Raw genomic sequence first — 25,735 nt, 5'->3', positions numbered from 1 at the left:
GGCAGCACTGATCACTTATGTCTGAAGTCAGTAAGCTACTTAGTACACAAAATGTATTGACTTTTGAAACTCACTACTTGTGCACGTGTTTAGAAAGCAATAATGCTACCTGAACCAGTAGCCTGCTTTCCTTTATTTTTGGACACTTGTTAACATGTTAACAAACATGGATAACCCAGAACAAAAAATTGCTATAATGTCAATTTTATTTTACATCCATTACACTCATATCTAATAACACAACAACTTATATTTATATGGCACCTTTAATGTAATAAAAGACCCCCAAGATGCTTCACAGGAGCATTATAAAACAATGTATGACACTGAACCACATAAAGAGATATTAGGTCATACGACCAAAAACTTTGTCAAAGGGGTAGGTTTTAAGGAATGTCTTAAAGGAGGAAAGTGAGGTAGAGATGCAAAGAGGTGTAGGGAGGGAATTCCAGGACTTGGGGCCTAGGCAACTGAAGGCACGGTCGCCAATCGTGGAGTGATTAAAATTGGCGATGCACAAGCGCCCAGGATTTGAGGAACACCAATATCTCGGAGAGTTGTGGTGCTTTAGGAGGTTAAAGGGATAGAGAAGGGTGAGGCCATGGAGGAATTTGAAAACATGGAGAATTTTGTAATGAAAACATTCCTTGACTGGGAGCCAATGTAGGTCAGCGATGATAGGGGAACAGGACTTGCTGCAAGTTAAGACAGGGGTAGCAGAGTTTTGAGTGACTTCAAGTTTACGGAGCATAGAATGTGTGACAGAAGCCAGGAGTGATCATCAGGTGGTGGTGTTCCTATGTGCCTGCTGCCCTTGTCCTTCTAGATGGTAGCAATCGTGGATGCACTTGGCAGTATCAGGCATTTTACACTCTTAGCAATAACTGATCCTTTCTTGGAATTATGGTGATTGATAATTTGCATATTTTCAATTCTAATGAGCAACTTGTTTTTCTCCTTGACTGACATGGCGCCATGAAAATATAATAATGTTCATAATATTGTGATTTATTGTAAAGGTAGGTTGATAGTGGGGTTTGGATTAGTTTCTCTGTGGGAGATGTGTGTGTGGGGGTTTTAATTGAACTGCAGACAGCTGGTCTGGGTGCTTTGATGTATCAGAACAGAAGCCAGGTTTGAAATGCTAAATATGTAAATATAGTTAAAGTTTTAGAATGGGAGGTGTGAAGAACATTTGCATTTTTAGATAGATTAGTTTGAATTTTAAAGAGATGGTAAGGTGTTACACCTAGCAAACAGAAGCTAAGCCAAACAGTGTGTTTATTTTTCCCAAGGATTACTGATAATTTGAGTACTATGAAAGATTTATATTGTGGAAAAAGTGAGTTGCAAAGATATATTGGGACAATGGGATTTACATTAAAAAGGCAGAAACCTGTATAAAGGAGATGAGGTTATGTGTAAAAAGAAGAAATTCTAAGATCTAACAAGTGTGAAAAGCCTCCAACCTCTATGTACCAAGCTGCTGTCTCCAGGGACCAAAGCTGAGAGAATTCACTGTGAATATCCCTGTCCACGGTATTGTGTGCTTTGCCTGGGTCTGTTAAAATTTATTTTGTTTTTACTGTTACCTTAACGGAGGTGTAACTGGGAGTCAGACTAATTAGGGAAGCTAGGAGTTATCATAGCAGTAATTTGTATGTGTTTAAAATCTTTTCTTTTATTAATAAATGTTTAATTTATTTTTGTAAAAAAAACCTCTAAAACTCGGTGGACTTATTACTACTGAATTCAAGGCACGCATCTTGAAATAAAAATACAAATTGCAAAACAGTTGTGGCAGCTGTTTCAAGGTTTCCTCTGGGATTTGAGCAGCTCAGCATTTACCATTCGCTGTGCCATAACACATGGGTTGAACCTTGGGCATTCTCTCCTCCCTTTACTCAACAATCAACATTATTCAGTGGAACAGTTCCTTAGTCAAAAGAGAGCAGCAGGAATTTGGACCTTTAAATTCAACTTTCTGCATGTTTCTGTTATTCTTAAGCAACTGTTTATTAGCTAAGGGTGTAGAATATACTATCAGCCTGGATCTTGTTTTTTAAATTTGTAGGTGAAGGGCTAAGGCTCAAAATGACATTACTGAGGAGGAAATAAAATGAGGAAGTACTAGTAAATCTCTACAAAGAACCTAGAACCTTGAAAAATAAATTTAAATAGATCTTCCAGAATTCCCTAGATACTTGTGGGTTGGAATGTAGCAAATGTAACTGCTATTCAAAATAGGAAAGGAAAAACAGATAGGCTGGTTAGCTTGACATCAGTATTAGGGTAAATGCTAGAAGTTATCATTGAGGTGGTGGTAACAGGGTACTTAGAAAATCATATTATTAGGCAGAGTCAACATGGTTTTATGAAAGGGAAATCATGTTTGACAAATCTATTAAGAGTTCTTGGTGGGTGTAACTAGCAGCATAGATTAAAGAGGAACCTGTAGATGTCATATATTTGGATTTTCAAAAGGCATTTGATGAGTATGGATTGCAGACTAGTTAACGTACAGAAAATAGAGAGTAGAATAAAGGGGCCATTTTCAGGTGAGCAGGTTGTAACTAGTGGGATGCTGCAAAGATCAGTGATTGGGCCTCAACTATTTACAATCTATATCAATTAGTTAGATGAAGAGATGAGTAGAATAGGTGTAATGTATTCGTTTGCTGATGGTACAAAGGGTAGCTGGTAGGAGGACACAAAGAGACTGTAGTGGGATAGAGACAGGTTTAAGTGAGTTGGCAAGAAAGTGGTAGATGGAGTATAATGTGAGGAAAGTCAAATTATCCAACTTGGTAGTAAGAAGAGAAAAGCAAAATATTTTTTCAACGGTGAGAGACTAGTAAATGTTGGCATTCATAACTGTCCTTCCACATACATTGTTAGATATTAATATGTAGGTACAGCAACCAATGAGGAAAACAAATGGTTTGTTAGCCTTTATTGCAAGGGAGTTGGCGCATAAGTGCAAGGAAGTCATACTGCTTTACTGAGGTCACACCTGAAGCGGTGTACTGTGGAAGTTTTGGTCTCCTTACTGAAGGAAAGATATAGTTGCCTTAGTGTAACATAGATTCACTCAATTGATTCCTGGGATGAGACGTTGTCCTATGAGGAGAGATCAAGTAGGGCTGAGATGAGAAGTTTATCCAATCTGAAGCTTGTGAATCTTTGGAATTCCTTAAACCAGAGTACTGTAGATGTTCAGTCATTGAGTATATTCAAGGCAGATAGATTTCTACACACTAAGGGAATCAAGGGAGAGGGTGGGAAAATGGACATGAGATAAAAGATCAGTTATGACCTTACTGAATAGCAGAGCATGCTCAAGAGGCCATATGGCCTAATCGTGCTTCTATTCCTTTTGTTCTTACGTAGACTGTAATATTCAGAGATGCATTTAAGGGCAAGCTAGATAAACATGAGGGAGAAACGAATAGAAGATAATGCTGATAAGATTAGAAAAACATGGATGGAAAGAAGCTCATGTGTCGACCGTGGCTCAGTGGGTAGCTGAGTTACAAGGTTCCAGGTTCAAGTCTTCACTCCAGGATTTGAGTACAAAAATCAAGACGGATACTCCAGTGCAGTACTGAGGGAGTGCTGTGCTGTTGGAAGTGCTGTCTTTCAGATGAGACACTAAACCAAGGCCCCATTTGCCCTTTCAGGTACCACCATTTCGAATAACAGGGGAGTTATCATCAGTGTCCTGGTCAATATTTATCCCTTATTCAACATCATAAAAAAACGGATTATCTGGTCATTATCACATTGCTGTTTGTAGGAGTTTGCGGTGAACAAAATGGCGGCCGCATTTCCTACATTATGACAGTGACTACACTTCAAAAGTACTCCATTAGTTGTAGAGTGCATTGAGACATCCGGTGGTTGTGACAAGCACTGTATAAATGCAAGACTTTCTTTCATGCATGGACCAGCTTATCTGAATGACGTGTTTCTGTGTTGTAAAATTCTATGTAATTCTTCATTACTTCAGTGTTTACTAGCAGCAAACAGAAACCATGGCACCAATTTTTCAGGCCAGCTTCTTTCCAGGTTGATTGATCACAGAGCAAAGAAGTTTTTACACAGCTGTTCTATACAATCCTTCCTTAATTATAAGGGCAGGCCCCTGGCTGGACCACACCTTTTATTTGAGTACGACTGTTGGTGCACTTGAACCTATGCTATAATGTAAAGGTTCTGGAGCACCAGCAGCTGAAATAAACAGTCTTATTTTTAGTTCCTCTGTGCAATAAAGTGAAGCATTAATCTTCAATGTACTGCAAAGAATTACCAGTAATTTAACTAAAGGAGAATCCTTGTTCTAGTAAAGTATTAAGTTATTAACTTTGCATCACAAAATAATCAAAATCTGGAAATGATGGTCAGGAAAGGTGGCTGGGGCCAGGATACTAGATTCATTTCAGAAACAGCTGTATATTGTCATGGAAGAAGGTAGAGTTGGTATTTAGGAAGGATGAAATCAAATAGACCAAAAAAATAGAAGGTTGAAATCAAATAGACCATGGATGAAGTAATCTGCTTCATCCATACGGATCTTATGATCTACCCCTATCTATTTTGCAGCTAGCAGTGAACAATAAAGCAAGAATGTCACCAGTCACAGCACCAACCATGTCTGGAGGTCGAAATTTCAACAGGATAAATAAACATTAAAACACTTCAAACATATCTCAGTAGCCTGTGCTTTAGACTAGCTCTGATTTTTACCACTCGCCAACATTCTGCCAGTCTGTTTCACAGCACTTTAGAAAACCGACATATTGCACCACCATCCACACAGAAACTTTCCCCCCTTGGTGCAGTAGGCAGAAAGAGACATTGATGCATTGTGTTTCAAAGGAACAGGGTTCAAGCTGTTTAAATAATTTATTTGAAACTCTTAATCAACTGAATACCATTTAGCAGCTTTGATCAAAATAACAAACAATTTGCTGCCATCTAAAGGTGAAAATGCACAGTCTCCTTCCCTAAAAAACAAGGCCGAACCAGAACCTTTGGTAACTTTTACACTGCAAGCAGATAAGCACAAATGAACAAGCAATTCATATTATAAAACTGAAAGGAAATTAAAAACATTTCATTTTCTGCAAAAAAAATAACTTTTTTTAGGGGGGCGGGGTAGGATGTAAATATGTACTTTTGCTTTTTATTATTGCCAGGGTATATTTTATTAGACAATTAAAATGCTGATCCTATTTGGTAACCAGAAGTGGGAACTTTATCTGATGTCTATCTCCCTTATTCAGAGGATGTTTTGAACAATTATAGTGCCCTGCACTTACTCAGCTGAGATCAGCCAATACAGCACAGGCTGGAAACCAAGCCTCAAACCTTCAGTACTAGTCTGGCCCTCAAGGCTATCAAGAAGCATTGCAGTGTGACTCAATAATCAACCCCCTGAAGAGAGAGGGAAAGGTGGAGGGAGCAAGAAGCAGGAAAGAGTGGTGAAGGGAGTGAGAGGAAGCGCTAGAGAGCAGCAGCGGGAGGCAGACAACATGGGCGGTAAGGAGCAACGAAAAGAGCAGGGGGCGCAGGAGGATGCAAAACTGTCGTGTGTTCTTTTCTCTGTTTGTTAAATCTGCACCATCTTTGATGGAGGCAGCCGCCAGGCATGTTGCTGTCAGTGACATCACAGACACTACAACTGCATGTGCAGGGAGTGCACCTCTGCTGTAGCAGCGTCATCCAATAGAACATTCTTTTTTTCCCTTCCCTTTTTGTTTTCCTATTGTTCCTGGCCTCCCACCATGTTTCCATCCAATATTGCCATGTAGCTGGGAAAGTGGGAGAAAATATGTGGCCAAAAAGAAACATACATACTGAGGTCTCTGTTCAATGTCCTACCCAATTCTCTATTTCCAAAGCGGTTACAGATCAGCACTAGATTTAAGAAGTTTCAAAACTACATGTATCTCCTTTTTTGACCCTGGTGATTGATTGAAAAGAAACACAACTTGACAGATCAAGTGAGCAAAAAAGTTGCAAGAAATGAGGGCACCATATAATTACACTTAATAATGATAAAATGCCACATCTACTTTAAATGATGGTAATTATTTGCTTATACTGTTATTACTGGTATAATTGCTGTTGTGTTTTAATCAGTCAAATTTAAAAAAAACACATTCTTCCAGTGAATGACAAGTCTGCCCTTAAATCTAAAACATACAGTACCACTGATACTGTGGACAAAACTACCTGCTCATAAAATTAAGCTGCACGATTTTCTAGTTTCAACCTCTTACTTTTGTGAAATTGGGGGGGCTGCAAGGTCAGAAGTGGCTACAAAGCCCGATTCTGTGTTTCTCAGCAAACAGTATTATAAATTGAGATTTAGATAAATAAGCTACCTTTTCCAAAGAGCTATTCGACTCAAATCGTTAACTCTACTCTCCACAGTTGCTGCAAGACCTGCTGAGTTTTCCAGCATTTTGTTTTCATTTCAGGCTTTGTTGTTTGTAATAAACTCATTTACGTCAAAGTTTACCTTCTTGAGCATTACCATAATTTACTACTGTTGTTTTACTTTGGATTCTGGGAATCCACAGTCTGCGAACTGCCAACCTAGCATCTGTATCCTTAACTCCCTTTAACCTGTAGCAGATTCATGGCCCCAGCATTTAATGATCATATAAGATTGCAGCACGGATAAGGGAGCTCAATTTTGTAGTGTAAATACCCGGAGTCAATCTTTCAAAATATTAACTAAAACAACATCAATATAACAGGAGCATAGAATAGGATAGCTGATACATCTTATTATATCATATTGTGGCACTGAGAATGAGATTAATAAGAAACACAAATGCTGGATATCTGAAATAAAGCTTCGAAAACACCAAAACTGTCAGAACTGCCCCCCCTTTACATTAAATTATTTCCATAAATTAGCTGATGCTTTTTAAACTGAAATTTATAGGAAGTCAGTCAAGTGATGGCACATTGGATGCTGAATCTCATAACTGTCGTATTTTCAAACACTAATTCAATAACACGACTCCATTGCTAAAACCTGCTCCAGGACGCTCATTTGTTTACTTTTGTGCCAAACACGTCACTACTCAATAGTACTGAAAAAAACCCAAGCCTGGTTAGAACTTCAATCGTGGTCCCCTAAGTTGTGAAACCCTCCTGACTCCCTTCTTGCATCAGAGACAGGTTACACAAAAAACAAATCAGATGACAGGTTATCTTTCGCAAACACCTAACCAGCAAACTCATTCTCTGTCATAATTTTTATCATTTTTCTTATCAATATTACAATAAATAGTACTCCTTGGAGTAAACTTCTGCTGTTCCTCCCACGGTCGAAATACATTTGCCCTACATCTTTTCCTCCTCACTCCCTCCTCACTGCACTTGCAATCCAGGTCCACTTTCAATCAATAACAAAAGCATTAACATATATTTGGAAAATACTGCGGGGCTAATTTTGTGCTTCCAACAGGGAGCCATGTTCACAGGAAGTGCAGATCGGAGAGTTGAATATACTTGCATGCTATTAGACTCTGGCTTCCCTGTTCCGAATGATTTAAATAACCCAAGTATTTTCAATGATAACCAATTTGTTCATTTTTTTTTAAGAAAACAAATCTTGAGTGAATATAAAGAATTACACTGTAAAGAAATAGGACATCTGGCCTAACAGGCCTATGCTGCTGTTTATGCTCTACATAAGCCTCCTCCTGCATTATATATAAATCACTTCACAAGACTCAAATCTATAAAAATGTACAATCATTTAGCAGATCAAGATGTTGCTTAAATTCAATCTTTTGAAGACAGTTTCACGATCCAAATATCAAGGGCACTTGTAGGATGGTTATAATAGTCAAGGGAATATATTGACTAATAGATTTTTTATGTAAACTTCACTGACCTACTAACTGGAAGGATTAGCTAATTTATTGAAACAAATTAAACTGAAGTGAATCAGGTAAATAAAATGATCATAGAGCATATAGATGGGCAGCAGGGTGATGTGGGAGCTGCCCTTAAAAAAAAATATCAGCAGCAGTCCCTCTTCCCTGTTCCCTTCATGTTTTACGTGATTGTTACACAGCTAAATACGGAGCGTTTAAAAAGTTGCAATCTCACAAACTGGCCTGGTGAATCTCTTTTGAACTGGCTCCAATGCCAGTATATCCTTTCTTAAATATGGGGACCAAAACTGTACACAGTACTCCAGGTGCGGCCTCACCAACATCCTATATAGTTGTAACAAGGCTTCCCTATTTTTAAACTCCAACCCCCTAGCAATACAGGCCAAAATTCCATTTGCCTTCTTAATTACTTGCTGTACCTGCACGCTAACGTTTTGTGTTTCATGCACAAGAACACCCAGATCCCTCTGTGCTGCACTTTTTTGGAGTCTCTCTTCATTTAAATAATAGTCTGCCTTTTGATTTTTCCTACCAAAGTGCTTAACCTCACACTTTCCTACGTTAAACTCCATCTGCCAAGTTTTTGCCCATTCACTCAACTTGTCTATATTCCCTTGCAGATTCCTTATGTCCTCATCACAATATGCCCTCCCATATATTTTTGTATCATCAGAAGATTTGGATCCATTACACTCTGCCCCCTTCTCCAAGTCATTAATAAACATAGTGAATAATTGAGGCCCTAGGACTGATCCTGGTGGCACTCAGCTAATTACGTCTTTCCAACCTGAAAAAGACCCATTAATCCCGACTCTCTGTCTTGTGTGTATTAACCAATCCTCAATCTATACTAATACATTACTCCCAATACCGTGAGCTCTTATCTCGTACAATAACTTTTTATGTGGCACCTTATCGAATGCCTTCTGGAAATTCAAATACACTACATCTACTGGTTCCCCTTTACCAACTCTGCTTGTTATATCCTCAAAGAACTCTAGCAAATTTGTCAAACATCATTTCCCTTTCACAAAACCATGTTGACTCCGTTTGACTGCGTTAAGCTTTTCTAAATGTCCTATTTTTTCCTTAATAATGGACTCTAGCATTTTCCCAACGACAGATGTTAGGCTGACTAGCCTATAGTTTCTTGCTTTTTGTCTCCCTCCCTTCTTGAACAGGGTCATCACATTAGTGGTTTTCCAATCCGCTGGGACCCTCCCAGAATCCAGTGAGTTCTGGAACATTTCGACCAATGTCTCCACTATCTCTGCAGCCACTTCCTTGAAAACCCTTGGATGCAGGCCATCAGGTCCTGGCGACTTATCTGCCTTTAGACCCATTAGTTTCACAAATACTTTGTCCCTCTTGATAGAGACTTTGTTACAAAATCTTTCCTTCCATTTGCTCCTTGCTTATCAAACTTTGAACGTACAGCACCCTACTGTGATAATGATAAGTTGTGGAAAGCAGTCAAGTATTAATTATGCTATAACGATAGCACTCAGGGTTATGTCAATAAACGAACAAATAGCTATTTGAACTGCTAAAATAGATTTTTTTGAACTCTCAGGCACAGGCAGGCAGTTTTTTTTTCAATTTTCAAAGGGCTGGCCATTTAAATAACTTGACAGCTTGACAGTTCTACAGACCTTTCACAAACATTTACGACTTCTCTAAAATGTCGTAACTCCCACACTTCAGATGAAGTCCCTTACTCCAGCAAAAATGAGGTCTGTTTGAACTCAGCAGTGAATTCTCATGGCTCTGCTGAGTCTGGATTTCCCACAAGTGGGAGTCACATCCCACCCTCAACATCCCTCCTCCACCACAACAGGCAAAACTCTGCCAGGTATGGGGACAGCACTTCCAGTTCCAGGGTTCATCATTTTGGATACACTGCGAACTCTCCATGACTCCACGAAAATTCAGGCCATAATGATGGAAGCGCAAGAGCCGTCTATGAAGAAAACCTAAAAACCTACTACATATTATTGAGGTTGCCCCAGCTGCACCCACTGAAAAATAAATAAATAAAAGGATTCAAATTTAGAGTGCTGAGACCACTTGCAGTGCCCTTATTGCTCCCTTAACTCATGGAATTTTGGGGTTCAGGTTCACAAGACCTTAATAAGTTGCACCTCAAGTTAAAAGCTATTGGAATGCTGGGTTTCATGGCAAGAGGTTCAGAACATAAATATTTGAGATGTAATGGTGAATCTATGTAAAACCTTACCAAGATGTCAAGTGGGGGGGGTTTATATAAGTTTGGGGTCTATATCATAGGAATGACACTGGGCAATAGAAAGGATACAATGCAGATTCACTAGGATGCTGCTTGGTATAAGGAATCACAAATGCAAAGAAAAACCTTAACAATTTTTGAAGATCATGGGGTGAATTGATAGAAGTGTTCAAAATTCCAAAACAAATGAACAAAGTAGATAAAAACAGACTATTTTCTATTGTTGAGGGGTCTAGATAAACATAAATGCAACAGATTTAGAGCAGGTGGTGGAAGAATGTTTTCTACACAGAGGTTTTTAAGGCTGTAGAATGCACTATCAGAGTTAGAGGTGGTAGTAGAGACCTCATGAACACTTTAGAATAGGTTAGATATGTAGCCTGTCATCTCCGTTCCTTAAGTCCAAGGCAGACTTGAAAGGGCATAGTGGACAACTAGTTTAGCCAATCACCGCCAGATTTAGCTGAACCATGTAAAAGCGCTATTGGGTCCTGCTTTTATCTGCTGAAGCTGCTCACTATTTCAGAGTCATGCTGAAATGCAAAGATAACCTCTGTATTTTTTTCCCTGCAGCACACCATCTTATTAAATCACTGTCTTCCAACTGTCTCCTTCATCTGTACCTCCAACAAGTGCAAGGAGCTCATGGGCTTCTTCATAAGATGATCAATATCCAATCAGCTGCTTCTGCTGCTTCCCTCCCTTCCACCAAGCCAAATTTCTTTACAGCTTCCCCTCCCCTATCCCTAGATTCACGTCTTTCTCTTGATTCTTTCCTATCCTTGTCATGCCCTTTCTGAACTCACCTTGTTCATGAGACCCTCGCCTGCTCCCTTAACTCCATTCCTATTAAACCGCTAATCACCAATTTTCCCTCCATGTTAGCTGACATTGTTCATGATTCTCCCTCTTCAGCTGCACGCCCATTCTCCTTTAAATCTGTTGTCATTACCCCCTCCTCAAAATAAACACCCATTAATCCCACCATCCTTGCAAACTACCATCCCATCTCCAACCTCCTTTTCCTCTCCAAAGTCCTTGAATGTGTTGTAGACTATCCCATCTTTCTGAAACTCCTCCAATCAGGTTTCTGTTTCTGACACAGTTCTTATCAAAGTCACAAATGACATCCTATGTGACTGTGACAACATAAACTATCCCACTTGGTCCTTTTCAACCTGCAACAGCCTTTGACATGGTTGATCACATTATCCTCCTCCAACGTCTCCCCAGTGTCATTCAGCTGGTTCTGGTATTATCTCTCTAATCACAGCCAGAGTATCACTTGCAGTGGCTTCTCTTCCTACTCCCATACCATTACCGCTGGTGGCCTCGAAGAATCTATCCTTGGCCTTCTATTTCTCACCTATGTGTTGCCCCTCAGCGACATCATCCGAAAACATGGCATTAGTTTTCACATGTACCTGACGACATTGACGTCATTGACTCCTTCACTGTGTCTAAATTGTCAGACTGCTTATCTGGCACCCAGTACTGGGTGAGCAGTAATTTTCACCAATTAAGCATTGGGAAGCCTTTGTCTTGGTCCCTCCACCAAACATCTTTCCCTAGCTACCTACTTACTCCCTTCCTCCCCCTGGCAACTTTGAGACTAAACCAGACTGTTTGCAAACTTGGTGTTGTATTTGATCCCAAGATAAGCTTTTAATCACATATCCATGCCAACACTAAGACCGCCTATTTCCATCTCAGTAACATCACTTAACTTTGCCCCCGCATAAACGCTTCTGCTGCCAAAATCCTCCTTCATGCCTTTGTTACCACTAAACTTTATTCCAATGGCCGGCTTTCCACATTCTACCCTATGTAAACTTGAGGTCATCCAAAACTGCTGGCTTATCCTTACTCGCACCTAGTCCTGTCCTGGCATCACCCCTGTGCTTGCTGACCTACATTGGCTCCCAAACAAGCAATACCTTGATTTTAAAATTCTTATCTTTGTTTTCAACAGAGCCGGCACATGGGATTGGGCCTACTACACATAAAGGAAAAAAATCAACACAGGCTACTTAAGCCAGCTTCTCTTAAATGCCTATTAACAATTTCCCCACTCCCACCCAATCCAAGCAGAGGCTGGATTTACTTCCATTCTGATCACGTCAAAACAAATGATAACTTCTGCTAACATTCTAATATATTACCGAATTATTTAACCTCTGTTTTAATACCTAACCTAAGTTGTTCAAAGACAGAAATTTGTGACTTGAGAGTTAATCTGCAATCTGTTGAAAGTTATTTGACTTTCGTTGATCTTAAATTATTACATTGAATATATATCCAGTTACCATCATGCTTTGTGCTAAATAAATTAGAGTTTGTTCATTTTACTGCCCTGAACCTGTAGTCACAAATTCAGTTCCAGGTTTGTGAAGTTTATTTACTTCAGCTGATCCATGTGAGGGAAATGCAAATATTGGCCCCAGTGTCCCTCACCAAGGGAGCAAGGAGAAAGAATCAGGCAAGGTTCCATTCCTGATCACTATCCAGTTGGCTTGGCATGTGTGTAGATAGATAATGGGCAAGAACACGCTTGATGTTATCCCAGAAACAGCTTGCCACAGTTACAGGGCTTCTGGCACCAGTGAAACTACACAGCTTAACATGAGCTATCACCTTCAAGAAAGTATTGGTGAAAAAGGAGGGCACACTGTCTGTGTGTTTGGTTTAGGGGGGTAGGGGGAGGGGGGCGGTGGAAAAGGTGGGCTGGGGTGGGGGAAAGGAATGTGGGAGGGAGAAAAGGGATTTCATTTCCTGCATCATTAAACAGTTCAATTAAAAAGAACTCACCAAGTGTTCCATGATCTTTGCACTTCTTGGATTCATGGCGAGAGTCTCATCATAAAAGTGCTTGGCTCCCTTCAAGTTACCTGTCACCTCTGCCAGCCTCCCACGCATAAACATTACTTCATGCGACATAGAGAAAAGACTTGCTGCCTCTTGGATGCAGAAGGAGGCTTCTTTGGTCCTTTGTAGCTCGATAAAAAGTTCAGCTAGTTTAAAAAAATGAACAGTATTAATTATTCAAATTCCTTGAAAGGGAACTGCAACCAAACAGAAAAAGGATTTTCATCTGAAGTGTTAATTGGTTTTAGGTTTCACAGTGCTGCATTATGTAAGTGAACTAATACTAGGTAGAAATTTGTTTTTACATTCTTTCATGGAATGTGGGCATCACTGGTTAGGCCAGCATTTACTGCCCATCCCTAATTGTCCTTGAGAAGGTGGTGGTGAGCTTCCTTCTTGAACAGCTGCAGTCCATGTGGTGTAGGTACACCCACAGTGCTGTTGTGAAGGGAGTTTCAGGATTTTGACCCAGCGACAGTGAAGGAACTGTGATATATTTCCAAGTCAGGATGGTGTGTAGCTTGGAGGGGAACTTGCAGGTAGTGGTGTTCCCATGCACCTGTGGCCCTTGTCCTCCTAGGTGGTAAAGGTCATGGGTTTGGAGGGTGCAGTTGAAGGATCCGTGGTGAGCTGCTGTGGTACATCATGTAGATAGTACACACTGCTGCCACTGTGCGTTTGTGGTGGGGGGAGTGAATGTTGAATGTGGCGGATGGGATGCCAATAAAGCGGACTGCTTTGTCCTGGATGGTGTCAAGCTTTTTGAGTATTGTTGGAGCTGCACTCATCCAGGCTAGTGGAGAGGATTCCATCATACTCCTGACTTGTGCCCTGTAGATGGTGAACAGGATTTGGAAAGTCCAGAGGTGATTTATTCACTACAGAATTCCCAGCCTCTGACCTGCTCTTGTAGCCACAGCATTTATATGGCTGGTCCAGTTCAGTTTCTGGTCAATGGCAACCCCCAGGATGTTGATAGTGGGAATTTAACAATGGTAATGCAATTGAATGTCAAGGGGAGATGGTTGGATTCTCTCCTGTTGGAGATGGTCATTGCCTGGCACTTAAGTGGCAAGTAAATTTCATGCCACACATCAGCCTAAGCCTGGATATTGTCCAGGTCTTGCTGCATTTGGACATGGATTGCTTCAGTATCTGAGGAGTCGTGAATGGTGCTGAACATTGAGCAATCATCAGCGAACATCCCACTTCTGACCTTATGATGAAGGGAAGGTCATTGATGAAGCAGCTGAAAATGGTTGGGCCTAGGACACTACCCTGAGGAACTCCTGCAGTGATCTCCTGGGACAGAGATGAACTCCAACAACCAGAACCATCTTCCTTTGCGCTCGGTATTACTACAACCAGTGGAAAGTTTCCCCTTGATTCCCATTGACTTCAGTTTTGCTAGGGTTCTTTGATGCAACACTTGACCAAATGCTGCTTCGATGTCAAGGGCAGTCACTCTCACCTCACCTCACCTCTGGAGTTCAGCTCTTTGTTCCGTGTTTGGAACAAGGCTGTAACAAGGACAGAGCTGCATGGCCCTGGTGGAACCCAAACTGAGTGTCAGTGAGCAGGTTATTGCTAAGTGTTCCTTGATAATACTGTTGTGACACATTCCTTCACTTTGCTGATGATCAAGAGTAGACTTATGGGGTGGTAGATGGCTGGATTGGATTTGTCCTGCTTTTTGTGGATGGGACATACCTGGGCAATTTTCCAGATTGTCAGGTAGATGCCAGTTCTGTAGATGTACCGGAACAGCTTGGCTAGGGGCGCAGCTAGATCTAGAGCACAAGACTTCAGTAGTATTGCCGGAATGCTGTCAGGACCTATAACCTTTACAGTATCCATTGCCTACAGCAGTTTCTTGATATCGTGTGGAGTCAATCAAATTGGCTGAAGACTGGCATCTGTGATGCTGGGGACCTCAGGAGGAGGCCAACATGGATCATCCACTAGGCACTTCTGGCTGAAGATGGCTGCAAATACTTCAGCCTTCTCTTTTGCACTGATGTGCTGGGCTCCCACATCATTGACGATGGGGATATTTGTGGAGCCTTCCCCCTCCTCCTGTTAGTTACTTAATTGTCGACCACCAATTGTACATTGTTAGAATGCATCATGATTCCCATTCATCACACACAAATCCAGCATGACTTCGGCCAGGACTCTGGAGCAGAAACGAAAGTCTGAGATGGGATAGTAGGATTTTTTTTTGAGGAAGGAGATGATTAAAGAGATTTTGAAAAGGATGATAACAGTGGCCAAGAAGGGAACCATCAACAATGTTAGTAAGCAAAGTTAGGTTACCAGGAGTCCCTAGAATGGGACTTGAGCCCACAGCCTTCTGCCTCAGAGTTAACAGTGCTCCAACTGAGTAATGCTGAAATGTTTAAGGCTTCAAGTTTGCTTTCTTTTCCTATTCCCTCCCTCCTGTTCAAGACTCTAACTCTTGCCGGGTATAGTTCTGAGAGTGCACAGGCACTCAACTATAGTGGACCCAACTTTTATAAGGTAACATAGGCAATCATCATGTGATCATTTTGATGTGATCAACTGTCACCAGGAAAATGCCACAGTTGACAACTTTGAATGAAAGCGATAAGTAGATTTTTATTCAGCCAGAGAATTTGAATGTTGTGGAATGAATTGCAGTTTCCAATTCAATAAGATTTTATTTCAAATTTTTTTTCCACTTTGAAGAAAGTTCTTGATACTGTTTAATTGGGTATTCTATCAATCTGACATTTTGGATGAGGTCCTGCTCATTTGTCATTTTAATGTCTTCAGCTGGAGGTGAAGAACTAAATCTGCAGTAAATTAAAGAAAATATTGAAAAGAGCTGTCCAAGTCAATGAGAAATTTTCTGTAAATTTATATTTTTATCCTCCCTTACTCTAAGTTTTGTTCAGCTGGGAAGATGGAGAATAGCTTGTGAACTCAGGCACAGTTTCCAATCCTATGTTCATTTTACCCAGGAGTTCAGAACCTCTATACTCTCTGCAAGTCTCGCTGGCTCATTGATGTTCCAGGCAAGGTGCTTCCACCAGGACAAGGGAGTGTTGTGATTGCAGGGAAGTAGAGAATAACACTTAATGTTGTTTACCTAACTGTCCAGGAAGGCCATTTTATTTCCCATCATCAAGCTTCATCTCAGTACTGAAGTGAGATTGGCAGTTTAATGCAGTGGCTTTACTGAACGCCTCCTTACAGGTGTGAAGCAAACACAACACGAGGCTTCCTTAATTTGCATTGACAATGTACCATTCTCCCTTGCTTTGAACAGCAAACTCTTCTGCGCCAATATGACAGTTACATTCACTGTGCTCTGTTCTTAAAAGGCTTGTTTGAGTGACATGGCCAAGTTAATGCAACCGAATGCCAAATCTTGGGAGCAGTTTGTGTGCTGTCGATGCCTTTTGCCACTAGGAGCTGGATTGAGACCGAGCCCAATTTCTTTCACTTTGAATCTTTAAAAACTTTCACAAAAGAAAGACCTTCATGCCCTGAGTAGACTAGAAATAAATCAGTCACAAAGCTGAAAAGACTACATTCTATCCCACTGTATCTAGAGGCCCTCGATTGCCATATTTTCACAGAGGTGGTTCTCACTCATTAAAATTCATTAAGCATCAGCTAAAGATATACACCTGTGCATTAACAATCATTTTAAAAAATCTTTCATTTTAATATGCAACTTCATGCCCTTTCTCTCTATGTAACACACGTTAGTCATCCAACATCATAATACCTCTAAATACAATGCACTATGTTCTTCTCTCCTGAATCAGTGATCTTTGCCAAGTGCTGTACTCCTTGAACAATCTGGCTGCTTACCAAATTTGGTCAGCTATGGAGGCTGCAGTAATCTGCCCTTTGAAAATGGTTTGTTATGCACCATTTATATTTTCCATGATCTTACACATTACCTCCAGTAATAAAGACAAATATTCTTTATATAGGATTTGAAAAGGAGACAAGGATGAGGGGTTTGATACACTGTACTATCAATAACTGTTTATTTGAAGTCGTCACTTAACCCTCTCCAGTCCAAGCCTAGCAACCAAACATTGTAAACATCAGAATTGTTAAATCAGCTCCCTTTAGCATAGAAAATTGGAAGCAAAGACTGCCTTTTAAAGTGTATGGATGTGGGTAGTTCTGTAGATTTCCCCCGCCCCTGAATTTTTATCCCTTCTCTCCTGAATAAGATGACACTTGCTGGGTACAACTCCATGAGTGTAGCCAACCTTCCTCTGTTTTATCCAAGTGCTTATCTTATCTGTGTGAGTTCAGGAGCTGTGTACTAGCAGGCTATCTGACTAAGGAGGAGAGCCTCACAGCCAGCTTCAGTAGATATTAACACACACAGGATATTTTTCAACAAGGGCCACTGGATGGAGATCTAACCAATTTCATCCCTCCCTTGCTGAAAGATCGAGTACAAGTGTAGCATCCCTACTGAGCTTAGATCAGGTAACTCAGTTCAAAAGAGGGATTGAACCCTAGACTGTATGGTTCAGTTATCCACTATGCAGTGCCGTAACAAAGGTTACATCGATTTGTTTTAATAGTGAACACCGCATGACATTAGTCTGTAGCACTTGCTGCACAAATCCAAAACTGTATTGGAGCCTATCAGATGCATGTGTTGTACAAACATGCTGTTACAACAGGCATTGTATGGGTGTTACTGAACTCCAGAAACTCCAATCCATCTATATTTCTTGCACCCACATTTATTCCACTACTTAGGTCCTACTCATTTATTGCTCTTGTCCTTGTCAACTTCTACTGGATCTCATTCCCTGGCACACTGTTGTCAATATTTTTGTCCTTGTTTACAAACCTTCCCAAAGCCTGTCTGTGTAGGATATGCCAAACATCCACCTACATGTCCACATCTCCAATGTATCCAGCTTATCAACAGTCTCTTTGTTTGTTGTCCATAAGTCCGAGGCATATAACCCACAGATGACAAAATGTAGCACCTCAGCATTCTTTTCCTAAGATTCAGGTTTAATTTCTTTGATGTTAACACGTCCTTGATTCTGACAAAACTGGTCTTGACTATCTCAATTCTCCTTCTGATCTGGTAAATATATCTTGCATTGTTTGTGATAATAGGTGTCCTTCTCTGTAAGCCCTGGGGAAAAAAAAAACTCTCTCCCAATTCCCATTGTGTACAAATGCACTTTCAAAATCCCAACTGTCTAACATTTGACCTGCCATTCACTATGATATTTCTGCAGCTACCTATCTGCTCAACGGTAGCCTGACCTCCAGCTTTGATGCCCTGACCTATATTAAAAACATTAATCTCTCTCACCCTGGCTGTTCCTCTGGTTTGGCCTTCCTCTCTGTTTTTTTAAGTCCAAGGGACACAGATGTGAGCGAATATGATGGACAATTGGTTTTGCCACTCACTGTCAGAACTGATTGGACCACCTAAAATACTATCAGGTCCTGCTGTCCCCTGCAAAAACTGCTCAGTATTTCACGGTCATACTGAAATCCAAATATAATCCCTAGCTTCTTTTCTCCATTGCAAATTATCTTCTTAAACACCTCCTCCTCTTTTTTTATTCTTTCACCGGACGTGGGCGTCGATGGCTGGGCCAGCATTTTTACTGCCCAACCCTAATTACCCTTGAGGTGGTGGTGAGCTGCCTTCTTGAACTGCTGCAGTCTATGTAGTGTAGGTACGCCCGCAGTGCTGTTACAACCTCACAACAAGTACAAGAAGCTCACGGACTTTGTCACCAAGCTGTCCTTGCAAACTACTGCCCCATCTCGAATTGCTCATTCCTTTCCAAAGTCCTTGAATGTGATGCTACTTCCTAGATATGTGCTCATCTCTCCTGGAACAACAATCAGATTTCCAATCCTGCCACAGTACCGTAACGGCTTTTGTGAAAGTCACAAACGACATCCTATGTGATTGTGATCATGGTAAATTATTCCTCCTCATTCTTCCCAACCTGTCTGCAGCCTGTGATCCTCCTCTAATGCTTCTCCATCATTGTCCAGCTACGTGGGACTCCACTTACCATTATTATCTATTACATCACAGCCGGTGAATTACCTGCAATAGCTTTTCTTCCTGCTCCTGCACTGTTACCTTTGGTGTCCCCCAAGGATATATTCTTCACCCGCTCCTATTTCTCATCTACATGCTGTCCCTTGGCAACATCATCCAAAAACACAATGTCAATTTCTGTATCTACACTGATGACGCCCAGCTCTACCTTACTACCATCTCTCTTGCATATTTTTTATATTTAGGAAATTACCAACAAAGGATCATATTTGTTATTCTATAGCTAATCAATCCTTTAACAATTGAGGATCCTAATATTGGTGGGTTTGTTGGGTGGGTTATTAGAAAATGACAATAAGATAAAACCTCTTACACTCACATGCAGTGACATAGTGGTTCATTTTATGAATGATTAAGTTCCTGATTACTCCAGTTTCTTTCTGCACTCGGCCCATTTTAAAATGTAGTTTATAGGAATGCAAAAAAAAATTATTCAGGAAAGTGATTGCCAACCCTCAGCCCAGGTTTTCATACATTTATTTTAACATCTAAACAGTTTACAGTTGAAAGCTTTTCTAACCACTAACAGTTTTTAAAGAATATAAACCAAACTGACAAAGCTGTCAAACATCTGCAGAGGAAAAGTTCTTACTCCCCTCACTCATTAAAGTTTGTTCATTTTGTAAACTCTTCTACATCATCACATATAAAAATATCTGTTCACTGGAGATTCAATATGGCAAGGAAGAACTTGGGTACTACACTTTATATTGCAGTTATGATTCAAGGGCAGAGAGAATGTTTTACAGCACTTTGCTTTTTATATTAATCTACTAATGCGGCAAGTTGTGGTTCCAAGACTGCAATCATGCAAATGGCAACTTTTGTGACTGAATATGAAGTGACCCATGTTGTTCAGTTTTGTGTTGGGACCACACAGGTGGTGGAAAAGGAAAGAAAGACTTGCATCTGCACAACACTTCTCATGAACTCAGGGCTTTCTAAAGCTTTTTACAGTTAAAGTACCACAATTTGAGGTGTAGTCACTGTTGCAATGTAGAAAGCTATAATATTCAGTAAATTGTGTTACTGAACATGTTCGACAACAAATGAAATATCTGCACACATACCTGCCTGCAGCCAAACTTGCTCCAGAAGGACGGACAGCTGCTTTGGGGCATGTTTTACAGTGATGCTATGTGCAGACTCGACAGACATGGCCAGTTCGATTCGGGAAGCGGCAACTGATGGGACATGCAGAGAACCTGAGGGAGAGATTAAGAATTTTGTTTTGAGTATTTCTAATTAAAGGCCGACAAGTAAAGGTAGTTTGAAATTAGATAGCCCATGTGCTTTGAGTGCAGGTGAGGGACTTTTATCCTGTCATTATGGATGCAAACCAAGAGTGTAAATTGCACAATTTTCAAAGAAAATCAGAAGTTAAACACAGGTGAGTAAGGCTATTGCCTTCAAAACTATAGTTAGACATCAATTTAATGTTTTTATTACTCCCTTGGCATGTAGTTCATTTTGATCTTTTTTCATGCTGGAATGCCCAAGTTCCTACAGTCTCTTGATAAGAAAGTCAGTTGATGCTAGTGATCTGCTTCAGGGTCTTTGAACTTCATTCAAGGTCTGAATCTCTTCCTCATCTCCCAATGACTACAACCAAACATAGGATTTGTGTACTGCACAATTAAAGCATGAACTTCTTCTAATGTTAACTTATTACTTCTGGCTAATCAGTTTAGCATTCTATTTGCTTCATTAATTGCTGTTTCAGTGATTGGACATATTGTATGTTGAATCCATTAAAACCCTTGAAAAAATCAGCTCCATTCTTAGAGATAAAAATTGGGTTCTCTAACTTCAAAAAGTGCAATTGGCTCAGCTTCAGGTGCAACTTGTAATATATTTCACATTCTAATAACCCTTTACATGATGTAATGTCCAACCTCCCCCTTTATAGTTCTAATATTTTCAAATTTGTGCCCTTTGGCACCAATTCAATGATCTGTAGAGAAACTTTCATTATCTGCCTTGATAATTTTGAAAATTTCTATTAAATCATCTCCTAATCTTTTTTTTTGTTCCAAAGTCAACTGCTCTAGTTTTTCCCCCCCTACCCCCCCAATCTTACAAAGTCATCCAACCTTTCATCCAAGTATCATCCTAATGAAACTGTGCAGCACCTTTCCCATGGTTTCAATGTCATTTCTATAAAGAGGTGCCCTAAACAACACATTGCATTTCAGATGTGGTCTCGTACAGATGAATCATCATCTCTTTGCTTTTGTATTTAATGTTCCTGCATATCAAATGCAGAGCCTTATTTCATTTCATTTTCCACCTGAAAATTTGTTTTTAAGGGTTTGGACCTCCTTGATTTTTTAGGGATTATTTCCATTGTCTGTTCTTTTCTCCCGAAATATGAAAGTATATATCTATCACCACTGAACTGAATTTGAATACTATCCACATTATTTATTCTCCTGTAAACACAAGTTCCACTCTTACCCCAGTTCTGTTAGACCAGGTACATAATTTGGGTCTTCAAAGACACTGTTACATTTCAAAGTCCTGCTTCTCATTCTGATGGCTACAATTATTAACATAAAGTTGACAACTTGCTTTGTCCCAGTAGCAATAGAAACCCGTTTTTTTGCATCTGAGAAGCTGCCACTGAATTGGCGGGTATATCTTCCGCCAGGGTCCTGTGGAGAATAGTGCTGATTGGATGTGTAAACAGGGAGAGAGCTACACTTTCAAAAATATACAAATGCCTTATGATTACTATTATTCATGACCAGCTCCATTAGTTCCAGTAAATTGTGAAAAAAATTTGAATCTGACAAACAAGAACGGGTTAAACAGTAACCTTTTATTGTGTTTGACCAAGTCCAGATGCATGCAATGTTTTAAATAGTAGAAATACAGAGAAGTAAACACAATTATTATGCTTCTCCCTAGATAGAGATGTAACCTATGTCAATGCTATCAATTCCAACTCTCTCGACAAATTGTCACAGAAAGCTCAATACCTTTAGAGGTCACTAGTCACGCAGACTGTCCTTGCTGACTGATTGTGGCATGACGAGTACTATCGTGAAAGTAAAAGCCCTAATTTTATTAAATTAAACCAACTCTTAATCCTGCATATTGTTACGATCCCCGTCGAGGACCTGAAAACCAAGATAAACAAATTTACTGAATGATCCCCGAATGGAGAAATTAGCAACAAAATTCCACTTTTGTAGTTTTGATTTTGAGATGAATCAGAACCAATGCAAGTTAAACATGAATTAACAGGTAAATGATACTTCAAATAAAAAGATAAATTTCACTTTACAACGACGATACAAGAAAGATGCTTCTTACGCAACCACAAACACCCTCATCATTCCTTGCATAAATGTAGCACCACATGTAATCTCTCAGTCTTTCCAACTCAGTCGATCGGGCTTTGAATTGCATTCACCGGCAGGGACATTCTATCCAAGGTCCCCATATATGGTTAATACTGAAAAGGCGCATGTTTATGAACGTACCCTCACACAGGTCACATCAGTCCTGATGCCGTAGCTTTCCAGAGTTCCTTTGCAACCAACAATACCTGGTTCACAATCTGGTTCTCTGATGCAAAAAGCGCTTTCTCATGCCTGAGCTATTCGCGCTGCTTTTTTAGATTCAGTCCCTTTTAGCTCGCTCATACATCGCTTCCTCAAGAGCTTTGGGAAATTTTTCTTCTTATTGCCAAACAGAAAACTGACCTTTTCTTAGAGAGCTTTACTGGGTTTGCCTCACATGAATTCGGTGTTCCTCATTCTGTTTCTCTCTGCTTTCTCTTTCTGCTTGCATCCGTGTGCTTATTGCCTTCTGCTCTAGCTTTTTTTTTACAGCATTGGCTTCTTTGCCTGCCTTCTGTGTGTCTGGCCAAATTATTTTCATCTTAACTGCCTTCCTGTTGGTACTGTTTCCAGCTCAAGGGTCGACACATCACATGGGCAAACATTTATTATCCAAGAAAATTACAATTTCCAATCGATGCAAACTCTTAAAAGTCCCCTTCAAACATTTCTAAGAACAATTACAAATTCCACAGACATTTCAAAGAAATTACAAATTCCCCTTACTGTACTGCTTCCTGATCAATGGTCATCACTATATATATATGTACACAAAATTAGGGCATCTTATAAAATTAATTCCTGAGGGGCATTGTTGTTGTGAAATTTCTTTATATTCACTTTATGTGATCACATAGAACATCCAGTTGGATTTTCCAGAGCGCTGTGATCCTCAACCTCTCACCCCAGCTAAAAAGTTGGGGGAAGCCGTCATGATCCTATTGGCTGCCCTGCAGCAATTTAATGCTGGGATCAGTGCTAATTGCTTTAAGGCAAGATTTTCACCCCATTCTCAGGGTGACTGGGAGTGGTGGCCACTGCTGGGACTTCAGGCAGTCCCCAATGCTGAGAAGTCCACTTAAGTCCAGGGTCAAGGGTCTTGGCAAGGCAGGGGAGGGCGGTGAGGTGGGTAAGAGGCAAGGTTCAAGAGGCCAAGGGAGAGACTTAAAGGCATTGACCTTGGGGGGTGGGGGAGGGGGGGGGGGGGGGGGGGTGCCTCCAGTGGGCCCAGGGGACCCACAAAGGAGGCCCCCCCTTTATTGATACCAGCCCGTGCAGGAAAAGCTGCCGGGCTTCCCACATGGCGTGGGCCGCCCTCGTACCGCAGGTAAAATACTGGCCACCTAAGGGTCAAATAGGCCCAAGGGCAGGCAGGCTGCCCAACATCCTCTGTACTCCCTGTAAAATTTCAGAAAGGTCAGGGCGGGCAGTTAGGCAGCCGGGAGGCTGAATTTTACATACTCCTCGTCTTTGAATCTGTCAGCAGTTTGGTAGGTGGGCTGGGCACATAAAATCCAGCCCATAGTATAATAAGCCTTAGAGGAAGATTCAGAGAGAATCAGTGTCATTGGATGTCTTGAGACAAAAATGCTCTAGATCTAATCTGGTATTGCAATCAAATACATATTGTTTTAGCTCAACTCAATGCAGTTACTGTTAAAACTATACTTACGCATATTAATGACCTTATTATAAAAGTCCAGAAATTTAGGTAATGATAGTTCAAGTTTTTGAAATGCGAGCTGTTTTGCTATAGCAAACAGGTTCTATGGAAGCTAATTTCTAACTTTTTTTTAAATAAAGGGTAGTTTTACCAAACCACAGGCATATAAAAATCAAACTCCCACGTGCTTGTTATCCTGCAAATTTCAACCTGACTGATTTCATCATAAATAGAACAGATGGTCAGATGTGCAAATGTGAACCACAGGTTTGTATGATCTCAATTTAGTTTTACAGATGAGAGAAACCAGGCACAGGACTCTCTCATTAGCAATGCATCTCCTGGCCGTCTGTTAATACACAAGATACTTTATCTCTCTTATTTGTTGGTATTACAGGTGAACAGGTACACAAGTAGAGTTGCGACAAGCATTAAGAAACAACGATGTCACAGAGGTGCAATAACATAAGTACATGATATTACAGGTAGAAAAGTACATTAGGTTAATCTGCTGGGCCTTATGTAAAATGTACACTGTACAGGGATACAAAGGAACTATCACATTTATAATAAACCATTGAGTTAATAGCTCTGATAGCGTTTTTAAAAAAAAATCAGATCATGACACTTAAACAGACCTTATATCTGCACTTCAGGAACATTTACACCTCATCCATCAATCGTGACTCCCACACTGTGGGTTAAGGCCCTTGCAACAATGAAAATGGGGTCTGTTTGAACTCAGCACTATGTTCAAATAGCCCTGCTGAGCTCAGGTTTCCCTCCTGTATAAATCATGTCCGGCTCCCTTTCCCTAAAGGCAAAATTGGATCTGTTGGAATGGAGGCAGGACTTCCACATCCAGGTCCCACCTGCCAGGTTTAAAGGTCTGTGGGGCCTCCACAACTCTTTCAACTCTACTATTAAGAGCAATGGAACATTCCAGGTTGATTCCCCCTGTTGCTTCTCCTCCATCACCGGAAACTCACCACACTGCTATCTGCAAGTGAAACATACATCCTCATGCTTCAGTGACATAGTATTTAGGAGATATGTTCTATGCCACCAGACCAGTGATCATGTTTTTTAATGATAGATTCCAACTATCATTAAAAAACATGATCACTGTTACATGTTAAAATGCAAAATTACTGCCATAGTTGAGGTGGTTTGGGGTGGTGCTATGTTTTGGAGCATCCATGAATGTGTGATGGAACAGAGACTTGGGTTTGATTCCTCCTTGTCAACTGAGGGCCCTGTGTGTTAAAGCCCTGAAAGGCCCTGTGTGGAAAGGCTATCTCTCAGCTGGCACAGGAGATGGCGCAGTACAAGGAAAATTGGGCAGGGGAATTGCACTGGGACACTCTTGCATGTTCCCTGCATTAGCAGTGATCTGTTAATTGGCTGCCTACATTATCATCCTCACTCTCGGATGTAGGAAGTTAGAAGTTCCAAGCACAATCAATGAGGGGAGAAACTGGGAATAAGAAAGTAAGTGCATCCCCTGATAGAAAAGTAAATAGGGCTTCAAAACAAAAAAGTAACAATCTGAAATGATATAGTAAATACTGTGCACAATATTTCGTA

The 25,735-nt window shown here is 40.5% G+C and overlaps 1 protein-coding gene across 5 annotated transcripts in view; it reads right to left on the bottom strand.

Moving 5' to 3' along the window:
• The window catches only part of LOC144689807 (tetratricopeptide repeat protein 7A-like), a 324,990-nt gene that overhangs the window by 87,061 nt on the left and 212,194 nt on the right, over positions 1-25,735 (bottom strand). For all 5 annotated transcript variants that reach the window (XM_078557204.1, XM_078557205.1, XM_078557206.1 and 2 more), the window contains 2 exons: positions 20,209-20,343; positions 12,976-13,178 (listed from right to left, as the gene is read on the bottom strand). In XM_078557204.1, coding sequence (XP_078413330.1) covers positions 12,976-13,178; positions 20,209-20,343 — 338 coding nt within the window. The remainder of the gene's footprint in view (positions 1-12,975; positions 13,179-20,208; positions 20,344-25,735) is intronic.

The sequence above is a fragment of the Cetorhinus maximus genome, chromosome 14 (assembly GCF_964194155.1).
Source record: "Cetorhinus maximus chromosome 14, sCetMax3.hap1.1, whole genome shotgun sequence".
In the NCBI taxonomy this organism is placed as follows: Eukaryota; Metazoa; Chordata; class Chondrichthyes; order Lamniformes; family Cetorhinidae; genus Cetorhinus; species Cetorhinus maximus.
Note: the sequence above shows the minus strand (reverse complement) of the source record. Positions and strands in the feature narration are given on the sequence as shown.